This window comes from Macaca fascicularis, chromosome 16 (genome assembly GCF_037993035.2).
Source record: "Macaca fascicularis isolate 582-1 chromosome 16, T2T-MFA8v1.1".
In the NCBI taxonomy this organism is placed as follows: domain Eukaryota; kingdom Metazoa; phylum Chordata; class Mammalia; order Primates; family Cercopithecidae; genus Macaca; species Macaca fascicularis.
This window is the reverse complement of record NC_088390.1, coordinates 7,129,801-7,152,591: the sequence shown is the minus strand read 5'-3', so window position 1 is coordinate 7,152,591 and position 22,791 is coordinate 7,129,801. Positions and strand designations below refer to the sequence as shown.

Genomic DNA, 22,791 nt, shown 5'->3' with positions numbered 1-22,791 from the left:
CCGTGCATTTCCAAATGCATTATTTTATTCACTCATTCAGTAGATACTTGTTAAGCAGCTGCTATGTGGCAGGCACTGGGGATCCAGGAGAAAGTAACACACACAAATGTGCATGTGTGTGTGGGTGCTTGTGTGTGTACGTTCTGGATCGTAGCATGAAACTCGTCTCTCACTGTGGGTTGCAGTTGAAGGGCTGCCACTGCCTGGTGGCTGGGTGGGAATGTCAGGGTACTGGGGTGTGGCTACTTCCTATGTGGGTCAGAAAGTTCCAAGAACAGAAAAGGCCTCTGTTTGAATTCCTTTTCGGCACCTGGGGACACATGGGCAGCTTCATAAGAGAAACCCTGCCTGTAGCCAGCAGCCCAAGTTTGGTGAGGGTCAGAATATCATGCACAAAAACTGTGTTTTCTTTCCCGAGCTATTGTTAGCACAAGTGCAGACAGTTAGTGAATCACGCTCCTTGGTTCATGGAAGCCAGTCTTCCTCGTAGGACCATGAAGACTCTCCTTTTTTTTTCTTTTCTTCTTTCTTTTTTTTTTTCTTTCTTTTCTTTTTTTTTGTTTTTTTTTTGAGGTGGAGTTTCTTGTTGCGCAGGCTGGAGTGCAGTGGCGTGATCTCGGCTCACTGCAACCTCCACCTCCCAGGTTCAATCGATTCTCCTGCCTCAGCTTCCTGAGTAGCTGGGATTACAGGCACCCGCCATCACGCCCAGCTAATTTTTGTATTTTAGTAGAGACAGGGGTTTCACCATGTTGGCTAGGATGGTCTCAAACTCCTGACCTCAGGTGATCCACCCGTCTCGGCCTCCCAAAATGCTGGGATTACAGGTGTGAGCCACCGTGCCCGGCCAGAGCTTTTGTTATATGTTATTTTCCCCTCTTTACTCCATTTTGCTTTCCCAGTTTCTCTACTCACCTGGGCCTCCACCTAGAGCAAGTTGCCTCGTCTCTCCGAGGCTCCGCTTCCTCCCTGTGCAATGGGAATAGCAGAAGTCCTGCCTCGTAGCAGGTGTTGTGCTGTGATAAATGAGGAAACACCTTGGAGAATTTAGGGCAGTGGCTGGGCCTAAGGACAGTGTCTGTGTTGCCTGGGCCGGGGCGGGGTCTGGGCCGGGCGGGGTTCTCTGAGGTTGGATTCCTCCTGCAAGGAGAGCTGTTTTTCTGCAAAGCCCCTTCCTCCTCCTGCTGCAGTTTCTGGATTTGAGGGACTTTACTCCCCAGGAGAGTGAAGCAAGTAGGGCCAGAGCTGAGAGTCCGGGGGCTGAGCCCACAGGAAGCTGGGGTCTGTGGCTCAGCCGCCGGATTGGGCAAGAGTAGAGAACCGGTCCCTCTGATCCTGGTCAGGGATATTTGGAGACACCCACAGTTCTGGGAAATTCAGAGGCAGGAAGTGAAAGGGGGAGGAAGAGAGGGAAACGGCAAACTGCACCCCAGCCGCTCCTGGCCTGGCACCCCTTCCAAATGGTGCAATGAATGGGGTGAGTGGCATGTGGAGTTGAGGGCAGCCCAAGGGATGCCCCGTCTCTGGGAATAAGAACAGAGATGGCCCCGTCCCCTGCCCCCACCCCACCAATGAATTACAGCTCTGTTTCCTCTTCTGTTTACTGTCCAAAGTCCCAGGCCAGGAGGTGCCAGGTTAGAACTTGGACACTCAGACCCTCTGGTGCAGGCCTTGCCTGGACCAGCTCCTCCTCCACTCGCCTCTCCTCTATGAGCTCCACCTGCCCCAGTTCTCCTGGCTTTAACCCCTCCTTGGCCAAGGCCGAGATTGCCTGCGGGAGCTGGGTGTCCGAGCTCCACACCTCTCACAGGTGACTGAGGCTGGGGAGGCAACTGGGACGAGGATGTTTGGGAACAAGGAGGCCTTGGTTCAGGGATGGGGAGGACCCCGTGGGAAACTGTGGGGTGGTCTGGTCCATGAGCGTGGAGAGGGGTCTCCTGGCCAGGTAAAGGCCCAAGAGGTCTCCTGAGAAGGGACAGGACCCAGTGGGATTTCAAACCTCAGTCCAAACCCCCTGCCAACCTCAGATCCAACGCAGGCCACCACCCCGACCCCCTCTGACCCTGCATCCACCCCGTAGTCAGCCTCCGCGTGAATCTGCACCTCTGCCCCCGCCCCAGCCCTCAGAGCAACCTCAGCCCAGCCCAGCTCCAGCTCCAGTCCGGGCCCCATCATGGCCAAGGACTTTCAAGATATCCAGCAGCTGAGCTCGGAGGAAAATGACCATCCCTTCCACCGAGGTGAGGGGCCAGGGCCTCGCGGGCTGAATCTCAGGAGAGGAAATCCATCTTTGAAAGGCAAGTGTGCAGTGTCTGTGGCTTCGCTCCCCTCCGTCTCAGCTCGCGATCGCTTTGTCTCTTTGAGGTGTCTGCCGCACCCACTCTGTGAACAGGGACTGAGGAGGGCCGGGCACCCCCGCTTGTCCCCTCACCTCACCTTCCTGTCTACCCCAGGACCTCAGGAAAGGCATGTGCCCAGAGGTGTGGGGAGATCTGGACAATAACTTCCTGCCCTTCTCCCAACCCAAGAACACGTGTGCCCCGTGTGTGCATGTGCATGTATGTGCATATGAGGAATGCAGATTCAGCTGGGACTCGTGTGTGTGTGACTGTTGTGTGTGTGAGTGTGTGTATGCGCGTGAGAGCATGCATATGTTGTGTGATGTGAGCATGTGTATGTTGTGTATGTGAGTGTGTGTATGTTGTGTGTGAGAGCGTGTGTGTTGTGTGTGTATGTTGTGTATGTTGTGCGTGTATGTTGTGTGTATGTTGTGTGAGTGCATGTATGTTGTGTGTGTGTTGTGTGTGTGTTGTGTGTGTATGTTGTGTGAGTGTGTGTGTATGTTGTGCATATGAGTGTGTGCATGTTTGTGTGTGTGTGAGTGTATGTGTGCACGTGTATGTAGAGGTGGGGTGAGTTGGGGTGGGTGGGGGACATGAACACAGAGAGATCCTGGATAGGGAGATCCTCCCCCTATCTCCCAAGACCCTTCCCTGGATCCTTCTCTAATAAATCTTGACTGAAGGATCCAAGTTTTTTGGAAATTTGTTTTTTAGAGACAGGAGTGTAGTGGCAGGATCATAGCTCATTGCAACCTCGAACTCCTAGGCTCAAGCCATCCTCCCACCTCAGCCTCCCACGTAGTTAGGGCTTATAGGTGTGCACTGCTGTGCCCGGCAAATTAAAAAATTTTTTTGAGAGATGGGGTCTTGCTATGTTGCCCAGGCTGGTGGGAAAAGATTTTAAGGCGAGAGAGATCTGAGCAATTCTAGGCAGCAGGGCAAGAGCCAGGGATGGAGGAGTGTCAGGTGTGTGGGTGCTGGTGGTGGAGCCGGGTTCCATGGAGGCAGGGGGGCAGGGGGGCAGGGGCTTGGAGCTTAGGAAGGGGATTGGTTAGTTGGGCTGGGAGGAGGGACTCCTCCTTCCTGAGGCTGGCTAGCCGAGGGAGGGCTGGTGCTGGGCAGGGCAAGGCATGGCACAGGAGGGACAAGTGGGCCCTCCGGGGAGCACTCAGGAACACCCGTAGCGTCTCCTCTCCCTGTAGTAGGCTGGCTGGACTTCTCAACAGGCGGTGGCCCCACAGGCAGAGGCCCTGTCTGCCTCACTCTCCTCTGCAACTCCAGTGCCCACACGGCGCGCGGCACATAGTGAACACTCAGAAAGAATATTGAATGCTGCTGAATCTTCTGAGGGTGAGAGAATTTAGAGTTTGAGCAGGAGGCTTGGAGAGAGGCCAGGATTTCTGAAATTAATGGGAGAGCGAGCTCACTTGAATGGACTGAGGGACACCAGTGAGGGGCCGTCTGAAGGGATGCAACCAAGTCACTGCGTTTCTCTCCAGCCGCCTGGGTGGTGGGGGCTGGGGCAGTGTCATCATGTGAGCTGACACTGATCGGTGGCTCGCCAGGGCGCATCTTCCACTCCTCCCAGCACTTGATTTTTTTCTGTTACCCCTTTTTCTTTTAAAGACTTCAATTATACATGTAGGAATGGTCCCGCAGCTCACCCATGCTCTATTTTTTTATTATTTTTTTCTCCCAGTGTTTCGTTTTATAGAGTTATAGATGTTCTTCAAGTTAACTAAATTTTCCCCTTCCCCTTCCCTTCCCGCTGCCCCTCCCCTCCCCCTACCCCTTTTCCCCTCTTCTCCCCTTCCCTCCCCTCCTCTCCTCTCCTTTGCGTTTTCTTCCTTCCCTCCTCTCTCTCTCTCTCTCTCTCTCTCTCTCTCTCTCTCTCTCATCTCACTCTGTTGCCCAGGCTAGAGTGCAGCTGCTCGATCACAACTCACTGTGGCCTCGACTCCTGGGCTCAAACGATCCTTGCACTTCAGCCTCCCATGTAGCATGTGGGTTTCATGTGCCACCACACCTGGCTAATTGAAAAATTTTTTTTGTAGAGACGGTTTCGCCACATAAAGGGATTTTGCCATGCTGCCCAGACTAGTCTTGAACTCCTGGGCTCAACTGATCCCCCCGCCTCGACCTCCCAAAGTGCTGGGATTACAGATGTGATCCACAGTGCCTGGCCCTAAATTTTTCTTACGCATTTCTCATCTTCCATTATTTCTGTCCAGTGTGTTTTTTCTTTTCTTTTTTTTTTTTTTTTTTGAGATGGAGTCTCGTTCTGTCACCAGGCTGGAGTACAGTGGCGTGATCTCGGCTCACTGCAAGCTCCGCCTCCCGGGTTCACGCCATTCTTCTGCCTCAGCCTCCCGAGTAGCTGGGACTACAGGCACCCACCACCACGCCCGGCTAGTTTTTTGTATTTTTAGTAGAGACAGGGTTTCACCGTGTTAGCCAGGATGGTCTCGATCTCCTGACCTTGGGATTCGCCTGCCTTGGCCTCCCAAAGTGCTGGAATTCCAGGCGTGAGCCACCGCGCCCGGCCAGTGTGTGTTTTCATTTCAGACATTGTAGTTTTCATCTCTAGAAATTCACCTGGGGACTTTTAAATATCCTCCACAATTCTTCTTAATTTTTTGAACATAATGGGGTATGGCTATAATACCTGTTTTACCATCCTTGTCTGCTAATTCTAGCATCCGTGTCAGTTCTGGATCTCTTTTGAAATTTACGAACATCCTCCTTATGCCTTGTGTTTTCCGGTTTCATTGTATGCCTTGAAATCTTTTATTGACTATCCAACATTGTCAATTTCACCTTGTTGGGTGCTGGATATTTGTGTATTCCTCTAAATGTTCTTGGGCTTTGTTCTGGGATGCGGTTAAGTAACTTAGAGTTAGTTTGATCGTCTAAACTCTTGTTTTGGTCTCCTCAGACTCTCAGCTCCGTCTCCTCAACATGGGGAGTCTCTTGGGCTCTGCCTGAATTCCCTTTCCTGGCCTGTAACCTGCAGACTCTCTCCAAGCAATAAGCTGGGGTGATCGGAGGGCTCATCTCGTTCGCTTCTTATCCCTCAGGGATCTTTACTCCTCCTTGCCTGATATCCAGAGTCTTGAAAGCTGTCATGTTCTATAGTTGTCTGTTTTTGTTTTGATTGTCTCTGGGGAGAGAAGAAATCTTCCCATCTTGGGCAGACCCCGTCTGTTAAGTTCAAACTTGCCTAAGAAGCACGTTACATATATATATATATATATATATATTTTTTTTTTTTTTGAGATGGAGTCTCGCTCTGTCGCCCAGGCTGGGATGCAACGGCCGGATCTCAGCTCACTGCAAGCTCCGCCTCCCGGGTTCACGCCATTCTCCTGCCTCAGCCTCCCAAGTAGCTGGGACTACAGGCGCCCGCCACCTCGCTCGGCTAGTTTTTTGTATTTTTTAGTAGAGACGGGGTTTCACTGCATTAGCCAGGATGGTCTCGATCTCCTGACCTCGTGATCTGCCCGTCTTGGCCTCCCAAAGTGGGATTACAGGCTTGAGCCACCGCGCCCAGCCCATGTTACGTATTTTAACTCATCTAATTATCCGAGCAATCCAATTGGGTAGCTAGGACTGTGATCTCCATTTTACACATGAGACAGTGGAAGCACGGAGAAACTGAATGCTCGTGCGTGATCTCAGAGCTACCTGGAGGCACAGCTGGGCTGCCTGTGGGCATTCCAGTTTCAGCGTGGATGTACAGACACGTTGCTGGGCTGACCCAGCGTTACCCAGGGAGTTGGTAAGTCTGACTGGGAAGCAGGACAGGACCCTCTGAGTGGAGGGTGCTGAAAACAACAGTCAGGGACTCATCCGTGGAGGGTCAGCTTGGTGGGGAACACCGTGGTCCCGGGGCGCTTCTGGATGGAGAGGAATGCGAAGGCCTCGGAGGAAGCGATGGCGGCAGTGAGAGGGCGGGTGGGGCTGTGCTCAGAGCGGGAGTGGGCAGTGGAGGTGTCAGAGGCCTCCCTGGGTCGAATGGGGTCCTGAGTGTGGCTGCAGTCGGGGGAAGGTAGAAGTCACTGGTGTGCAAAAGATGAAGAGTTATGGAGAGTCACTTACAGGGGCAGTGTCTGACTCAGGACAGTGGCAGGAAGTGACCTGGGGAGGAAGATCTGGGCCCCTGCCTGAGCCTCCCCAGGCTGTGGTCGTGCTGGGTGAGGGATGATAAGAATGAGAAGACAGGGAAGTCCACAGAGTCAGGGTCCAAGGCCAAGAAGGTGTTCTGTTTGCAGGTGGATGCTGCAAAGATGGGAGCTCAGGGCTGGGACAACTGGCGCTGCTCTGGGCCTGGAGGCAGCAGAGGGGGAGCCCAGCTCTGTGTGCAGGAAGACGTGGGTGTGTGAGTGTACGTGATGGGTGTGTCAGAAGGTGTTGGTGTGTGTATGTGTGTGGGAGGGTGTATGAATGTGTGCATTAGCATGTGCGTGCACATGTGAGAGTGGGTACAGCAGAGCATGGTCGTGAGTGTGTGCAAATGTGTGTTTTTGAGTGACGTGAGCAATGTGTGAGAGTGTGTGAGTGTGTGAGAGTTTGTGAGGGCATGTGAATGTATGTGTCAGTGCTGTCAGGGTGCAGATGGATCAAGGGGCGGGAGGGCTACCTGTGAGATGACCTCAGGCTGAGGGGAGCAAATTTAGTGTGGAATGAGCTTTCTAGGGGAGCGAGGGCGGAGGGCGCTGGGGAGGAGGCCTTGTGTGGTGGGGGATGAGGACAACAGGTGGGACCTGGAGGGTTGTGCTTGGAGAGTGGGCTATAGTGGAATGACCCAGACTTAAGGATCTCAATGGAATTTTGGAAGGGGAAGGATTGTTCCAGTATGGATTTTAGGAATAACACAGGGCCCAGCTGCTGGAGTCTCCAATCTGAGGGGACAGGGGCCTTAGAAGAGCTGAGACTAAGGTCCGAGATGATCTGGAGGCCTCTGCCACTGGCTGGATGGGAGGAAAACCATTCACAGGTCCCCCGTCTCAGGATGTGTGCCTAGGCAGGGCCGGGTCTGTCCCCCAGCCCCCTCTGTGTCTCCTGGTCCCCTAGCTCCAGGATCCGGGCTTTGCACACAGCTGATGTGAATATCCTGAGTCGTGTGCATGGGTGTGTGTGCACCAGGGTAGCTGCGTGTGTATATTTGTACATGGTAATATGGGTGCAAATGTGTAATGCTCAAATGCTGGGGTCAAAGCCTGCGATGACTCCCCCACGGCCCCAACCAATCCCTCCATCCAGGTTATGCCTCCTCAGGCTTCAGCACCCTGCCTTTACCCTCTGGCTCCTATGCCCCTCTCCCACAGGGCCACCTCCTGCCCAGCCCCTGGCACAGCGTCTCTGCTCCATGGTCCGCTTCAGTCTGCTTGCCCTGAGCTTCAACATCCTGCTGCTCGTGGCCATCTGTGTGATCGGGTCCCAAAGTAAGGGTCACAGGGGCCAGCAGGGATGGGCAAGGGGTGGGGAAAGAGACACGGGCAGTGGCGGGCAGTGACGGGGTGACGGGAGGGGAAGGGATGGAGGCGGGACGGAGCACAAGCTGGGGCAAATGCGGGGCCATTGAGGGGCCGGTCACACAGACGGTGATGGGGACACAGCCCCTCCACCTCATCCTGTCCCCACTGCCTCCTGACAAGGTGCACAGCTGCAAGCAGAGATGCGGAGCCTGAAGGAAGCTTTCAGCAACTTCTCCTCGAGCACGCTGATGGAGGTCCATGCTCTCGGCACCCACGGTGAGGCGCTGGATGGCTGGGCTCTCGTTTATCCACACAGGTTTGCTGGGCTCAATGCTGAGTCTGCAACAGGGCTTTGTGGGGGTGCAGGCTGGGCAAGGCGTCCAGGAGCCCTGGGGGATATATAGGAGGGAGGCAGGTGGGGACGGAGGAGGCTCGTGCCAGGTGGAGAGGTTGGATCTGCTACACCCGGAGGCGAGGAAGTCACCATGTCTTGGGCCTGTGAGCAAATCGAGTGTGGCAGGAGCCCATCGGAGCGGGAGGCCGATAAGGGTGGCCAGAGAGGTGGGGAGGGGCCGGGCCACGCAGGCGAGCCGTGCTGACAGAGCGAGGCTTTATTTTGAGAAAACGGGGACCGATTGGAGGGATTGAAGCAGGAGAGTGGCCTGAGCCACTGTGGCAGTGCAGGGAGCCTGGGTGGGGTCAAGGAGGCCAGCAGGTGGACGCCTGCAACGCCCAGGACAAGGCACTGGCCCCCTGGTGCCCCAGCAGCATGAAGATGGAGGGAGGCTCAGCACGGAAACAGCTGGCTTTCGGCTTTCAGGAGGCAGCGTGGGTGACAAGATCACATCCCTAGGAGACAAGTTGGAGAAACAGCAGCAGGACCTGAAAGCAGGTCAGAGAGCCTCCGGGGTGTCTGCGCATGTGCGTGCATGTGTATGTGTGTGGTGTGTGTGTAGTGTGCACATATGTGTGTGTGCGTGTGTGCGCCTGTAAGTGTGTGTATCTGTCTCTCTCCGTATGTGTGGTGTGGTATGTCATGGATCTGTGTGTGGTGTGTAGTGTGGTGTATATGTGTGTGTTGTGTGTGTACGTGTGTGGTGGTGTGTGTGATGGGTCTGTGTGTGATATGTAGTGTGTATATATGTGTGTGTATGTGTGTGGTGGTGTGTGTGATGGGTCTGTGTGTGGTGTGTAGTGTGGTGTATATGTGTGTGTGTTGTGTGTACATGTGTGGTGTTGTGTGTGATGGGTCTGTGTGTGGTATGGTGTATGTGTGTATATATGTGATGTGTGATTGTCACTTGGTGTGTTTGTGTGTGTGATGGGTCTGCGTGTGGTGTGGTGTATGTGTGTATTTGTGTGTGTCTGTATATGTGTGTGTGATGGGTCTGTGTGTTGTAGTATCTGTAGTGTGTGTGTGGCGTATCTCTATGTGGGGGTGTGTGTTGGTATGGTGTGTCTGTGTGCGTGTGGTGTGTGGTGTGGTATATATGTGTATGTATGTATGTGGTCTGGGTGGCATGTCTGAGTGTGTGTGTGACGGGTCTGTGTGTGTGGTCTATGTGTGGTATACATGTCTGTAGTATGTGGGTGTGTTTGTGGTATGGTGTGTGGTGTGGTCTATGTGTCTGGTGTGTGTGTGTGTATGTGGTCTGTGTGGTATACATGTCTGGTGTATGTGTGGTATGGTGTGTGGTGTGGTGTGTGTGTGTGATGTGTTTAGTGTGGTCTATGTGTTGTGTTGTGTGTGTGGTGTGTGTGGTGTGGTCTGTGCATGGTATACATGTCTGTGGTGTGTGTTTGTATGGTATGGTGTGTGGTGTGGTCTATGTCTGTGGTATGTGTGTGGTGTGTGTGGTGTGGTCTATGTGTGGTATACATCTGTGGTGTGTGTGTGGTGTGGTGTGTGGTGTGGTCTATGTGTCTGTGGTATGTGTATGGTGTGGTCTATATGTGGTATACATGTCTGTGGTGTGTGTGTATGGTATGGTGTGTGGTGTGATCTGTCTGTGGTATGTGTATATGTGTGTGGTGTGGTGTGGTCTATGCATAGTATACATGTTTGTGGGGTGGGTGTGTGTGGTGTGGTCTATGTGTGTGTGGTATGAGTGTGCATGTGTGTGGTGTAGTGTATGGTGTGGTCTATACGTGGTGTACGTGTCTGTGGCGTGTGTTTGTGGGGTATGGTGTGTGGTGTGGTCTATGTGTCTGTAGTGTATGTGTGTGTGTGGTGTAGTGTGTGGTGTGTGGTGTGGTCTATGTGTGGTATGTGTCTGTGGTGTGTGTGTGTGTGTGGTATGCTGTGTGGTGTGGTCTATGCATGGTGTACGTGTCTGTGGGTGTATGTACTTCCCCAGCCACAGGCTGGAGCCTGGCAGGTGGGGACTGTGCCTGCCGGCCACACTTTCAGCCTATCTGTCCTAGATCATGACATCCTGCTCCTCCATCTGAAGCACTTCCCCGTGGACCTGCGCTTCGTGGCCTGCCAGATGGAGCTCCTCCACAGCAACGGTAGGGGTGGGGCCGTCTCCAGGCCCAGTGTGCCTGCCCCTCCGGCTGGATCTCATCCCCCTGCCCCCTGCCCCCTCAGGCTCCGAAAGGACCTGCTGCCCTGTCAACTGGGTGGAGCACCAAGGCAGCTGCTACTGGTTCTCTCGCTCCGGGAAGGCCTGGGCCGAGGCGGAGAAGTACTGCCAGCTGGAGAACTCACACCTGGTGGTCATCAACTCCTGGGAGGAGCAGGTGAGGCCACGCTTCCCACAGGCAGGAGGAAGCCCTTGGAAGGCAGGCTCTGGGAGGCTGGATCAGGCTTATTTTATCCTTTTTTTTTTTTTTTTTTGAGATGGAGTCTCACTCTGTCACCCAAACTGGAGTGCAGTGGTGCGATCTTGGCTCACTGCAACCTCTGCCTCCTGGATTCACACCATTCTTCTGCCTCAGCCTCCCAAGTAGCTGGGACTACAGGCGCCCGCCACCACACCCAGCTAATTTTTTGTATTTTTAGTAGAGACGGGGTTTCACCGTGTTAGCCAGGCTGGTCTCAATCTCCTGACCTCGTGATCCGTCCACCTTGGCCTCCCAAAGTGCTGGGATTACAGGCGTGAGCCACCGCGCCCGGCCTGTCCTTTGAATCTGAAAAAAGAGTCCAGAAGCAGAAGGAGAATTGTGGTGGAGCTCTGGCAGGTTCAGTGAAACAGCCATTGAATCTTTTTTTTTTTTTTTTAAATATGTTCAGCTTTCTGATCTAAAGCAGCCGTCGATTTTAAGAGGTGGGAGTTTGCAGCCTGGAGCTTGACAAAGAGACAGGAGCCAGGCAACCAGGTGATGTGGAGCAGGTCAGGAGACAGAATGTGAGACAGGATGACCGAAGGGGCCAGGACAGGGCGGAGAACACAGGGAAGGCAGTAAGAGTCCCTTCTTGCTATGCTGGCCTTCGGAGTGCTGGTCACGTGGATGAAGGGAACCCAGCAGGCAGGAACCCCGTGACTCACCTGCAGAGGGTGACCGGTTCCCTCCAAGGTGCTCTGTCTCCCCTTCCCATGGCTGCTGCCAGACAGCAAAGTTCCTGGAGAAGAATCAGCCCATTAGAATAGACAGGACAGTTTTGGAAAAGGAGGGTAATAATGGTAACATTTACTGAGCACTTACTATGTGCTTTCATCCTTTCACTTCTTCAAATGCCACCATCCCAGGGCACAGGCGCTCATATTTCTCCCAGTATGAGGGAAGGGAGGATGTCAGCACTAAAGGGACAGAGACGTTAAGTAACTTGTCACACAGCTAGCGAGAGATGGGGCCACAATTGAGACCCACACAGCTTCTTTAGCCAGTGTTTTCAACTGCTACGTGCTGCCTTGGTACTGTGGGGTCTATGAGGGCCTTGTTCTGTATGAACTTGGAAGTTTTTTTTTGAGACGGAGTTTCACTCTTGTTGCCCGGGCTGGAGTGCAATGGCGCCATCTCAGCTCATTGCAACCTCCGCCTCCTGGGTTTAAGTGATACTCCTGCCTCAGCCTCCTGAGTAGCTGGGATTACAGGTTCATGCCACCGTGCCCAGCTAATTTTTGTATGTTTAGTAGAGACAGGGTTTCACCATTTTGGCCAGGCTGGTCTTGAACTCCTGACCTCAAGTGATCGGCCCACCTGAGTCTCCTAAAGTGCTGGGATTCCAGGCGTGAGCTACTGTGCTTGGCGTGAACTTGGAAGTATTTTAATGCCACAGTAGTTAAGCCATGTGATACAGGGGCCAGAATATATGTATTGTTTGCATGACATCAGGCTCTGTTAGTGCTTCACAGCATAGAGTGAGTACAAACATATTTTGCTTTACTGGTCAGGTTGAACTTGCCAGCATTTAATCAGGTTTGACCTATAAAAATGTCAGTTTCATGCAGTTCAACCTAAGATCTCAGTGCTCTGTGATTTGGCACACAGTAAGCTCATGGTCACTACAACTTCGTGGCGGATGATGCTTTCGTCATTATGAAGCCACCATGTGGCCTACTTAATGCTTTTTGCCTTGAATTTATCTGATATATAAATACCACAGTCCTTGATTTTTTTTCACTTGCACTTGCTTGCTGTATCTCTGTCCATCCTTTCGTTTCTTACCTTTTCGAATCTCTGTTTTAAATTAATGATTCTCAGTCTTGACTGTACATTGTAATTTCTTCAAGAGTTAAAAAAAATATCGACTCCTGGATCTCGCCCTTAAAAATGCTGATTTAGGCCGGGTGCAGTGGATCACGCCTGTAATCCCAGCACTTTGGGAGGCCGAGGCAGGCGGATCATGAAGTCAGGAGTTCGAGACCAGCTTGGCCAAAATGATGAAACCCCGTCTCTACTAAATATACAAAAATTAGCTGGGCATGGTGGTGGGTGCCTGTAATCCCAGCTACTTGGGAGGCTGAGGCAGGAGAATCACTTGAACCCGGGAGGCAGAGGTTGCAGTGAGCTGAGATTGCGCCATTATACTCCAGCCCGGGCGACAGTGTGAGACTCAGACTCAAAAAAAAAAAAAAAAAAAAAAGCTGATTTAAATTAATCTTGGCTTCATCCTGGATCATTCCCTGAAGGGTACCATGGGGCAGCTAAGCTTAAGGTATTTCTCCTGTATAGGTTTTTTTGTTCTGTTTGTTTTTGAGACAAGATCTGGCTCTGTTGCCCAGGTTGGAGTGCAGTGACATGATCTCAGCTCACTGTAACCTGTGCCTCCCAGGCTCAAGGGATTCTCCCACCTCAGCCTCCTGAGTAGCTGGGACTGCAGGTGCACACCACCACACCTGGGTAGTTATTTGTATTTTTAGTGGAGACGGTGTTTCGCCATGTTGCCCAGGCTGGTTTTGAACCCCTGGCCTCAAGCGATTCGCCTGCCTGGGCCTCCCAAAGTGTTGGGATTACAGGTGTCTGAGCCACTGTAATCCAAAAACTGTGCCTGGCAGGTTTTGTTTTTGATGTTTAAAATCTAATAAGTACCTTTTCTTTCAATAGGTGAATGTCTCATTTATATTTTAATAGCTATGTTTAATTCTAGTCCTTTCTTTTTTCTGCTTTACATGCTTTTTAATTTCTTACAATTGCTGTGTGAGAGGTGTTCTTTTTGTTTTCTCCTTTATGGTATTTTGGAAGCTATGTAGTTTATTTAGAGTTATTCCAGTGATTGCTTGTATAACTTTAATAGGCTGAAAATTATTGGCTTTGAAAACTAAAAGTTTGTATAACTTCCATAGGAAAGGTGAGGAGACCAGGACACCTCTTATTCCCATGTGTCTGTGTCTTTCCTTTCCTAGGTTGCTTAAGTGTTTTATCTGAAAAAAATTTCTTTTTTTTTTTTTTTTTTTTTTGAGACTGAGTCTTGCTCTCTCGCCCAGGCTGGAGTGCAATGGTGCAATCTTGGCTTACTGCAACCTCCGCCTCCCAGGTTCAAGCAGTTCTCCTGCCTCAGCCTCCCAAGTAGCTGGGGTTACAGGCATGCGCCGACACACCTGGCTAATTTTGTATTTTTAGTAGAAATGGGTTTTCTCCATGTTGGTCAGACTGGTCTCAATTCCCGACCTCAGGTGATTCACCTGCCTCTGCCTCCCAAAGTGCTGGGATTACAGGCGTGAGCCACCATGCCTGGGCTTTTTTATTTTTTAATGTAGCTCAAACTTTTCAGTTCCTTTCCTTATCATGTTCTCTCTCTCTCTCTTTTTTTTTTTTGATATCTTCTTTCATGTTTTATGTCATTCTTTTTTTTTCTTTGAGATGGAGTCTCGCTCTGTTGCCCAGGCTGGAGTGCAGTGGCCAGATCTCAGCTCACTGCAAGCTCCGCCTCCCGGGTTTACACCATTCTCCTGCCTCAGCCTCCCGAGTAGCTGGGACTACAGGCGCCCGCCACCGCGCCCGGCTAGTTTTTTGTATTTTTTAGTAGAGGCGGGATTTCACCGTGTTAGCCAGGATGGTCTCGATCTCCTGACCTCGTGATCCGCCCGTCTCGGCCTCCCAAAGTGCTGGGATTACAGGCTTGAGCCACCACGCCCGGCCTTATGTCATTGTTTTTAAAATTTTTCGAGTATGTAAAGAAACTGTTCTCCAACATCCCCTCATATTCTGAAACAAGGCTTCTTTTCAAAGTCTATTTTTCACCTCTCTTTTTGATATCACAATTCTTTTTTCCTCTACCTCATCTTCCTCTTTCTTTTTGGGGGCATAAGTTTCGTGTTGATTTTCTCTGTTACTTTTATGAATGGGCACAATGCTTTCTTTCCTATGGTTCACCCAGGAAAAGGGGAATGAATTATCCTGGACCGTCTTCTCTGATCATCTGGCACGATCTGATTCCTTCTCTCAGTCTTTAACACAGAGGGACGAGTGCTGCTAATTTGTAATCTCTGCTCAGTTGTTCCGTTACTTTTTTTTTTTGAGATGGAGTCTCGCTCTGTCACCAGGCTGGAGTGCAGTGACACCATCTCCGCTCACTGCAAGCTCCGCCTCCCGGATTCACGCCATTCTCCTGCCTCAGCCTCCCGAGTAGCTGGGACTACAGGCGCCCGCCACCTCGCCCGGATAATTTTTTGTATTTTTAGTAGAGATGGGGTTTCACCGTGTTAACCAGGATGGTCTCGATCTCCTGACCTCATGATCCGCCCGCCTCGGCCTCCCAAAGTGCTGGGATTCCAGGCGTGAGCCACCGTGTCAGGCCAGTTGTTCCGTTGCTGGTGGTGATGGGAGGGAGGGCTGGCAGCAGGTAGCAGCACATAGTGTGTCTCCAGGCACTTTCTCTCCAACTCCGTTGAGTCCTCTGAATTTGGGGAGCAGCCTCACCTGCCTCAGGACTGCCCCTTCACGCATGGGACACTGTCCTGTTTGTGGGATTCCAGGATTTAGGGATGCCACAGTTTCTGGTGCTCAATCAGATGAGTGAATAACTGCAACCTTAGTTGTTTTTCTAGAGGGTGGGAGTAGAATTAGGCAATTGTCCTTCCAATACTACTGGGGCCCCTTCACAGGCTGTCAGAGGGAATTGTTAACTGTGCACATTGCTCAACGGATCCATCCCTCCGCTTCCTCCACAAAATCAGGTGACCACACCTTCCCCTCCTACCCTACTGAACCGCAGGACTTAGGTCCCCAGGAACAGCTGTATGTGTAAGAGAAAGCCAGTTGGAGGGGCTGCCATGCTGGGAGTGTGGGTGTGTGTGAGTCCCGGGGAGCTGTCTGCAGGCTCGAAGGCCACGTTCACCCAAGCCCCTGTCAACTGGCTGACTGGGCTGCTTCCTCACACCCCAGGCGTCTCCCTATTTTCCCCCATTGTCAGACTCCGTGTAGCTAGATCATAATGGGGTCTGAGCTTAGAAGCTCCTGGGCCTGACACATCTCATAGAAGCTACCATAGAAGTGAGAGCTGCCAGGGGCCGAGGTACTTGAGAGGCGAGTGAAGCTGAGCTCTTTAGTGGGTCTGGGGTCTGGGGGGCAGTAAGAGCAGGGACCAGGTCGGGATCCCAGGAGTTCGAAGCTGTGGGCAGAAGACAGGGAGAGAACTGGAGCTTGGGTAGAGCCATAAGCCGGGAATGAAGGGGGACACTGGGCCAGGGCTGTGAACAGGGGACGGTGGCCACTAACTCAGGTACAGGATTGGCTCTCTGTCTCTGCAACTCCCTGCAAAGTGTGGTCACTGCAGTGCCCATCTTAGAGGGCTTCGAAGGATTAAATGAGATCGTCTTTGCACAGACAGCACAACGTCTAGCCCAGCAAATGTGCACTGAACAATAGCTAGAGTGACAGAAGGAAAAGCTAGGAAGCAGCCTTGTTGGGAGCTGATGCTTCAGCCTGGGGGCAGATCAGGCTGGGGAAGGCTGAGGGGGGGCCACAGTTCCATGCCTGCGTGGAGGGAGGATAAAGGCCGAAGAGACTGTAAACATCCTTCTTGCCTGTGTTTCCAGAAATTCATTGTACAACACACGAACCCCTTCAATACCTGGATAGGTCTCACGGACAGTGATGGCTCCTGGAAATGGGTGGACGGCACAGACTATAGGCACAACTACAAGTAAGTGGCTTCTTCCCTCATCTCCTTGTTAGATTTCTCTGGGGACAGCCCCCTTGGCCTTTTATGCCAAGCCACCCTGACTCATCCCTCAGGTACCAAATTCCCCAGTCCTCTCCTCCCCAGACTCCCAACCCCTCCAAAGCTGCGCTTTTCTGGGCTGGGGGTGAGGGTTGCTGGGACTGGGGATAGGAAGCATCTTTCTCTGCGGTTGGGTTCTCCTCAGACTGGGTCGCAGAGCACACCCCAGCTTCACTCTCAGCCTTCAAGGAGAATGGTCGTGAAGAGGATGATGGGTAAGTCGCTTTCTTACCACTGTGGCAGAGTCTGAGTTTTCTCTTGCCTCCTTAGGAACTGGGCTGTCACTCAGCCAGATGATTGGCACGGGCATGAGCTGGGCGGAAGTGAAGACTGTGTTGAAGTCCGGCCGGATGGCCGCTGGAACGATGATTTCTGCCTGCAGGTGCACCGCTGGGTGTGTGAGAAGAGGCGGAATGCCACCGGCGAGGCAGCCTGACCCCAGCACACCTCTGTCTAACCCATACCCCACACCTGCCCAGCTCTGGCTTCTCTGTTGAGGATTTTGAGGAAAGGAAGAAACATTAAGACAGGGGTATGGGGAAGAGCTGAGTAAAGAGAGAAAGGAGGTAGTTTAAGAGTCCCTGACCCTGGAGGGCTGAGATCCCACCTCCTTCTGTAATTCATTGTAATTATTATAATTGTCAGCCTCTTCAATGGAGTAGGAAAGAAGAAACAAATGCTTGAATCTCTTTGTGGCCTGGTTATTGGGAACTGAGAAACACAGCATGCAAAGAGGAGGGAGAGGGGAGAGTATGGAAGAGGCAAGGTGTGCGTCCCAGACAGCTGCCCCTTGGTCCCTAATCCCGAGGGACATTGGTCAGGGAAACGGGAAAGGGGCTTGGAACAGATGGGCTTAGTGGCTGGCACCGGTGGGAAAGGGGTCAGCTGGGCTGTGGCTGGAGGGTCCGCCTGGCTCCCAGGGCTCCCAAAGGAAGCATCTTTCTCTGCCGTTGGGTTCTCCCCAGACTGGGTCGCAGGGCACACCCCAGCTCCACTCTCAGCCTTCAAGGAAGATGGTCATGAAGAGGAGGATGGGTAAGTCGCTTTCTTACCACCACAGCTCTCTCTTTTTTTCCCCAAGCAGATCTAGACATATCTCCAACACAGGGTGTCCCCAACAGTCTCCACAGTGGACAAAATTCCCGCTCCAAGAACATTCTGAAACTGACCTTAAAAAGATTGTTCATCCTTTATTAATTAATTAATTATGGAGTCTTGCTCTGTTGCCCAGACTGGAATGCAGTGGTGCGGTCGCCGCTCACTGCAACCTCCACCTCCCGGGTTCAGGTGATTGTTCTGCCTCAGCCTCCCTAGTAGCTGGGATTACAGGCGTGCGCCACCATGCCCAGCTAATTTTTGTATTTTTAGTAGAAACAGGGTTTCGCTATGTTGGCCAGGCTGATCTCGAACTCCTGACCTCAGGTGATCTGCCCGCCTCTGCCTCCCAAAGTGCTGAGATTACAGGCATGAGCCACCGGGCCTGGCCCCATATTTTTTAATTTTTAAATTATAGAAGTAATACATTCTATTAGTAAAAAATGTTTTAAATCACACACACACACACACACACACACACACACACACACACACGAGTGTCCTCTCAGTCCTCCCTCATCTCCCCAGAGTCAGCTCTTTCCTATGTCCCCTGCCAGAGCCCTTCCTGTGTGCATGAGTAGATGCAATATTATGTCACTACATAGTGCCTGTTGCGCTTCGCAGTGTCTGGTGGACATTAATCTAATCTATGCCATTACCTGGCAGGTTTTACCTCCTTGGATTTAGCAGCTGTAGAGAATTCCAAGTAGGGATGTAGGATACATTATGTCATCATTCCCTGCGGGGGCAAGTAGTTACCACTTTTGTTTCTTTGTTTTCACATAGAATGTTTCCAAGTAATTTTTTGCTCATAACCTTGTGATAGGTCAAGTTTTCAGTTGCAACATTTTCTAGGATTGCCCCTTCAAAATGTACAGGATTGGGATTAAATTTAAAAAATCGTAGGCCGGGTGTGGTGGCTCATGCCTGTAATCCCAGCACTTTGGGAGGCGGAGGCGGGCGGATCATGAGGTCAGAAGATCAAGACCACGGTGAAACCCCGTCTCTACTAAAAATACAAAAAATTAGCCTGGCATGGTGGCAGGCGCCTGCAGTCCCAGCTACTCGGGAGGCTGAGGCAGCAGAATGGTGTGGACCCGGGAGGCGGAGCTTGCAGTGAGCCAAGATCGCGCCCCTTCACTCCAGCCTGGGCGACGGAGCGAGACTCTGCCTCAAAAAAAAAAAAAAAAAAAAAAATCGTAAAAATAGGCTGGGCGCAGTGGCTCACGCCTGTAATCTTAGCATTTTGAGAGGCTGAGGTGGTGGATCGCCTGAGCGCGTGCGCACACACACACACACACACACACACACCCCAGCTGGAGGTGGTGGTTCATGCCTGCAGTCCCAGCTGCTTGGGAGGCTGAGATGGGGGGATAGTTTGAGCCCGGGAAATTGAAGTTGCAGTGAGATATGACTGCGCCACTACACTGCAGCCTGGGTAAGAGAGCGAGATCCTTTCTCAAAAAATAAATTATGGAAGTAATAAAACTCTAAAGTTTTCTAGGACTAGAATTTTTATAGAAAATTAGAAGTTTTATAAAATCTATAAAACTATAAGTATAAAGTCTGTAAGACTAGAAGTTTTATAGGGCTATAGGTTACTTGACCTGCCCCCTTTAGCTCCTCTTACTGCCTGGAGAAACTGCTTTCAGTGGTTCTAGCTGTTTCTTTAGTACTGACATCTGCAGTTCTAAGTAAGACACACGAACTGATATTTCATCTTTGTATCAATTGTAGACATTATTTAGTCGCCATCATGTAAACGAGGTAAAATCTTCCCAGGTAGTCTACAGTTTGTATTTAAATACTACTTTAAAATTTGTATCAGTTGTATCTGTGTCAATATTGTTACTGCTGAATCAACTACTATAATCTGATTACATTTCCTTTCTTGCACAACTCTCCTTTCTTCTGAAATTTATCAGTGTTCCATTTAAAAAATTTGCCTCATATTCTTTGAACTTATTGCTGAGTCTTCCTGAACTATAAAAAGCTTCACAATATGATTTTTCCAGATGTGCAAACCAGTCATATAATCAGTATTTTAGTTGTATTTGATGTACTTTTTCCTAGAGCCAGAGAAGTGATTCCAAGTTTTATGGGGCCTGAGGTGTACACAATTTTGGGGAGCCCTCTGTAAGAACAATTACAAAATTATGCATATAAAATTAAGCATAAAAATTACCATTTATTTAAATTTAAACAATCACAAATTTCAAAAGCAGAAAGCTACCAGAAACATCACAGAATCTAGAAAATGCTATTTTATATATACATATATATAAATTGTGTATGTACATATACATATATATGTGTATAAACGCACACACATCTATACATATATTTTTGAGACAAAGTCTCGCTCTGTCGCCCAGGCTGGAGTGCAGTGGCATGATCATGGCTCTTCGCAGCCTCAAACACCTGGGCTCAAGTGATCCTTCCACTTCAGCCTCCCAAGTAGCTGGGACTATAGGTGCATCCCACCACGCCTGGCTAGTTTTTACATTTTTTTATAATGACAAGGTCTCACTAAACTGGGTTCAAGACCAGAAGGCCTTCTGGTTCAAGACCAGTTTGAGCCTCCTGGTCTCAAACTCCTGCGCTCAAGTGATCCACCTGCCTCAGCCTCCCAAAGTGCTGGGTTTCCAGGTGTTGTTACAGGTAGATAGGCATGAGCAGGCAGGAGGGGGCTTTCCCACCCACTAGGAATGTTGGGTGATGGTTCGGCAATGATCACATCGCCTCTCTAAAAGTGATAAATTGGTAGCTGGTGTCAGGGAGAGGCCATTTCCTGAGGGACAACACCTGTTGCACTGAAGTGTCGACTGAATGCAGATTCCAGGGAGAAGCAACTTCCCGGGCACCCACATTAAGAGACAAAATGAGCTGGGCGCGGTGGCTCACGCCTGTAATCCCAGCACTTTGGGAGGCCAAGGCAGGCGGATCACGAGGTTAGGAGTTCGAGACCAGCCTGGTCAATATGGGGAAAACCCCTGTCTCTACTAAAAATAAAAAAATTAGGCCGGGCGCGGTGGCTCACGCCTGTAATCCCAGGATTTTCGGAGGCTGAGGCAGGCGGATCACAAGGTCAGGAGATTGAGACCATCCTGGCTAACATGGTGAAATCCCGTCTTTACTAAAAATACAAAAATTAGCCAGGCGTGGTGGCGGGCGCCTGTAGTCCCAGCTACTCAGGAGGCTGAGGCAGGACAATGGCGTGAACCCGGGAGGCGGAGCTTGCAGTGAGCCAAGATCACACCACTGCACTCCAGCCTGGGCAACAGAGTGAGACTCCATCTCAAAAAAAAAAAAAAAAAAAAAAAAAAAAAATTTAGCCAGGTGTGGTGGGTGCCTGTAGTCCCAGCTACTCGGGAGTCTGAGGCAGGAGACTTGCTTGAACCTGGGAGGCGGAGGTTGCAGTGAGCTGAGATGGCACCACTGCACTCCAGCCTGGGCGACAGAGCGAGACTGTCTCAAAAAAAGAAAAAAAGGAAAATAAAAGAAACAAAATGGCAGAGTATGACCTTCTGGGGGCACGCCACTGGAAAAGGGAGGAAAGCCTCAGATGGGTGTATGTACAATTTCCTAGACTCGCTGCACATGCTCACCTCCCAAGGGTAAGGTGGGCAGCCAGCCTGTGGGAAGAATCATGGGAAAGGGGCCAGCCTGGAGTCCTCGGATCAAGGTTAAACGTCGAGCTTGTCCTTCAAGTAGCCTGCTTGGGTCTCTTCCAAATGTACTTTCCTTTCCTTTCTTTCTTGTTCTAGGGCCTTTTAAAATAAACTTCCACTCCTTCTCTGAAACTTGCCTTGGTCTCTCCTTCTGCCTTATGCCCCTCAGTCAAATTCTTTCTTCTGAGGAGGCAAGAAATGAGGTTGCTACAGACCTGTAAGGATCACCACCGGTAACTCGGATACTTTCCATAGGTGACAGTGTGAGCCACTGCGCCAGTCCTATAATATTTTAATAATTAATCTTTCAAAATTCCTGTAAAACGCATTTTTGCCTCTTTTTTTTCCTGCATACTCACTGTTTACTTCTGCATATTACAAAGTCGTTTGCTTTTTCTTTTCTTTTCTTTCTTTTCTTTTTTCCTTTTTTTTTTAAGACAGACTCTTACCCTGTTGCCCAGACTGGAGTGCAATGGTGTGATCTCGGCTCACTGCAACCTCTGCCTCCTGAGTTCAAGTGATTCTCCTGCCTCAGCTTCCTGAGTAGCTGGGATTACAGGCGCCCACTACCATGCCTGGCCAATTTTGTATTTTTAGTAGAGACAGAGTTTCACCATGTTGCCCAGGCTGGCCTCAAACTCCTCACCTCAGGTGATCTGCCTGCCTCGGCCTCCCAAAGTGCTGGGATTGCAGGCATGAGCCACGATGCCCGGCCTGGAATTGGCTTTTTTTTTTAGACAGGGAGTCTCGCTCTGTCGCCAGGCTTGAGTACAGTGGCACTCTCTCTGCTCACTGCAACCTCCGCCTCCCGGGTTCAAGCAATTTTCTGCCTCAGCCTCCTGAATAGCTGGGATTACAGGCACCCACCACCACACCCAGCTAATTTTTGTATTTTTAGTAGAGACGGGGTTTCACTATCTTGCCCAGGCTGGTCTTGAACTCCTGAGCTCGTGATCCACCTGCCTCGGCCTCCCAAAGTGCTGGGATTACAGGCGTGAGCCACCATGCCTGGCCATGGAATTGACTTTTTAAACTCAACGTAATTCCCCGGAGATTCTTACAAGTTGTTGCACGTGTCAATGGTTCGTTTCTTTCTGTTGCTGAGCGCTGTTCTGTGGTATCGATGGATGTGCCACAGTTCGTTTAGCCATTTACTCATTGAAGGACATCTGGGCTGTTTCCGGTCTTTGGCTGTTGCAAATACGGCTGCTGTGAATATTCACGTGAAGTTTTTGTGTGAACACACATTTTTATTTCTCTGAGAGAAATGCCCAAGAGTGCAATTTCTGGGTCATGTAGTGGGTGCATGTTTACTTTTAAAAGAAACTGCCAAACTGTTTTCACAGAGCGGTTGTACCATTTGATATTCCCACCAGCAATGTATAAATGATCCGGTGTGCCCACTTCCTCACCTGCATCTGGTTGTCAGTATTTGAAAGTTTTGGCTCTTTGGATAGATATAAAGCGATACGTTACTGTGGTTCTAATTTGCGTTTCTGTGGCAGCTAATGAGGTGGTACCTTCATTCATGTGCTTATTTTCCATCTGCATATCCTCTTTGGTAAAATGTCTCTTCATGTCTTCTGTCCATTTTCTTT

At 50.7% G+C, this 22,791-nt stretch overlaps 1 protein-coding gene across 4 annotated transcripts; it reads left to right on the top strand.

The window, feature by feature from the left end:
• Positions 1 to 1,652: 1,652 nt before the first annotated feature.
• ASGR2 (asialoglycoprotein receptor 2) lies at positions 1,653 to 17,116 on the top strand. Of its 4 annotated transcripts, none has more exons than XM_045375476.2 (9): positions 1,653 to 1,810; positions 2,121 to 2,240; positions 7,670 to 7,786; positions 8,000 to 8,095; positions 8,640 to 8,711; positions 10,244 to 10,330; positions 10,410 to 10,561; positions 16,243 to 16,349; positions 16,698 to 17,116. In XM_045375476.2, exons 2-9 carry the CDS (start codon positions 2,174 to 2,176, stop codon positions 16,861 to 16,863), a joined length of 864 nt encoding a protein of 287 aa, XP_045231411.2. In that variant the 5' UTR covers positions 1,653 to 1,810; positions 2,121 to 2,173; the 3' UTR covers positions 16,864 to 17,116. The 4 variants fall into 4 exon arrangements, with proteins under 4 accessions (XP_045231411.2, XP_045231409.2, XP_073874525.1 ...); XM_045375474.2 differs by having other exon boundaries at positions 2,121 to 2,297; XM_074018424.1 differs by having other exon boundaries at positions 2,081 to 2,240.
• The last annotated feature ends 5,675 nt before the right edge of the window (positions 17,117 to 22,791 follow it).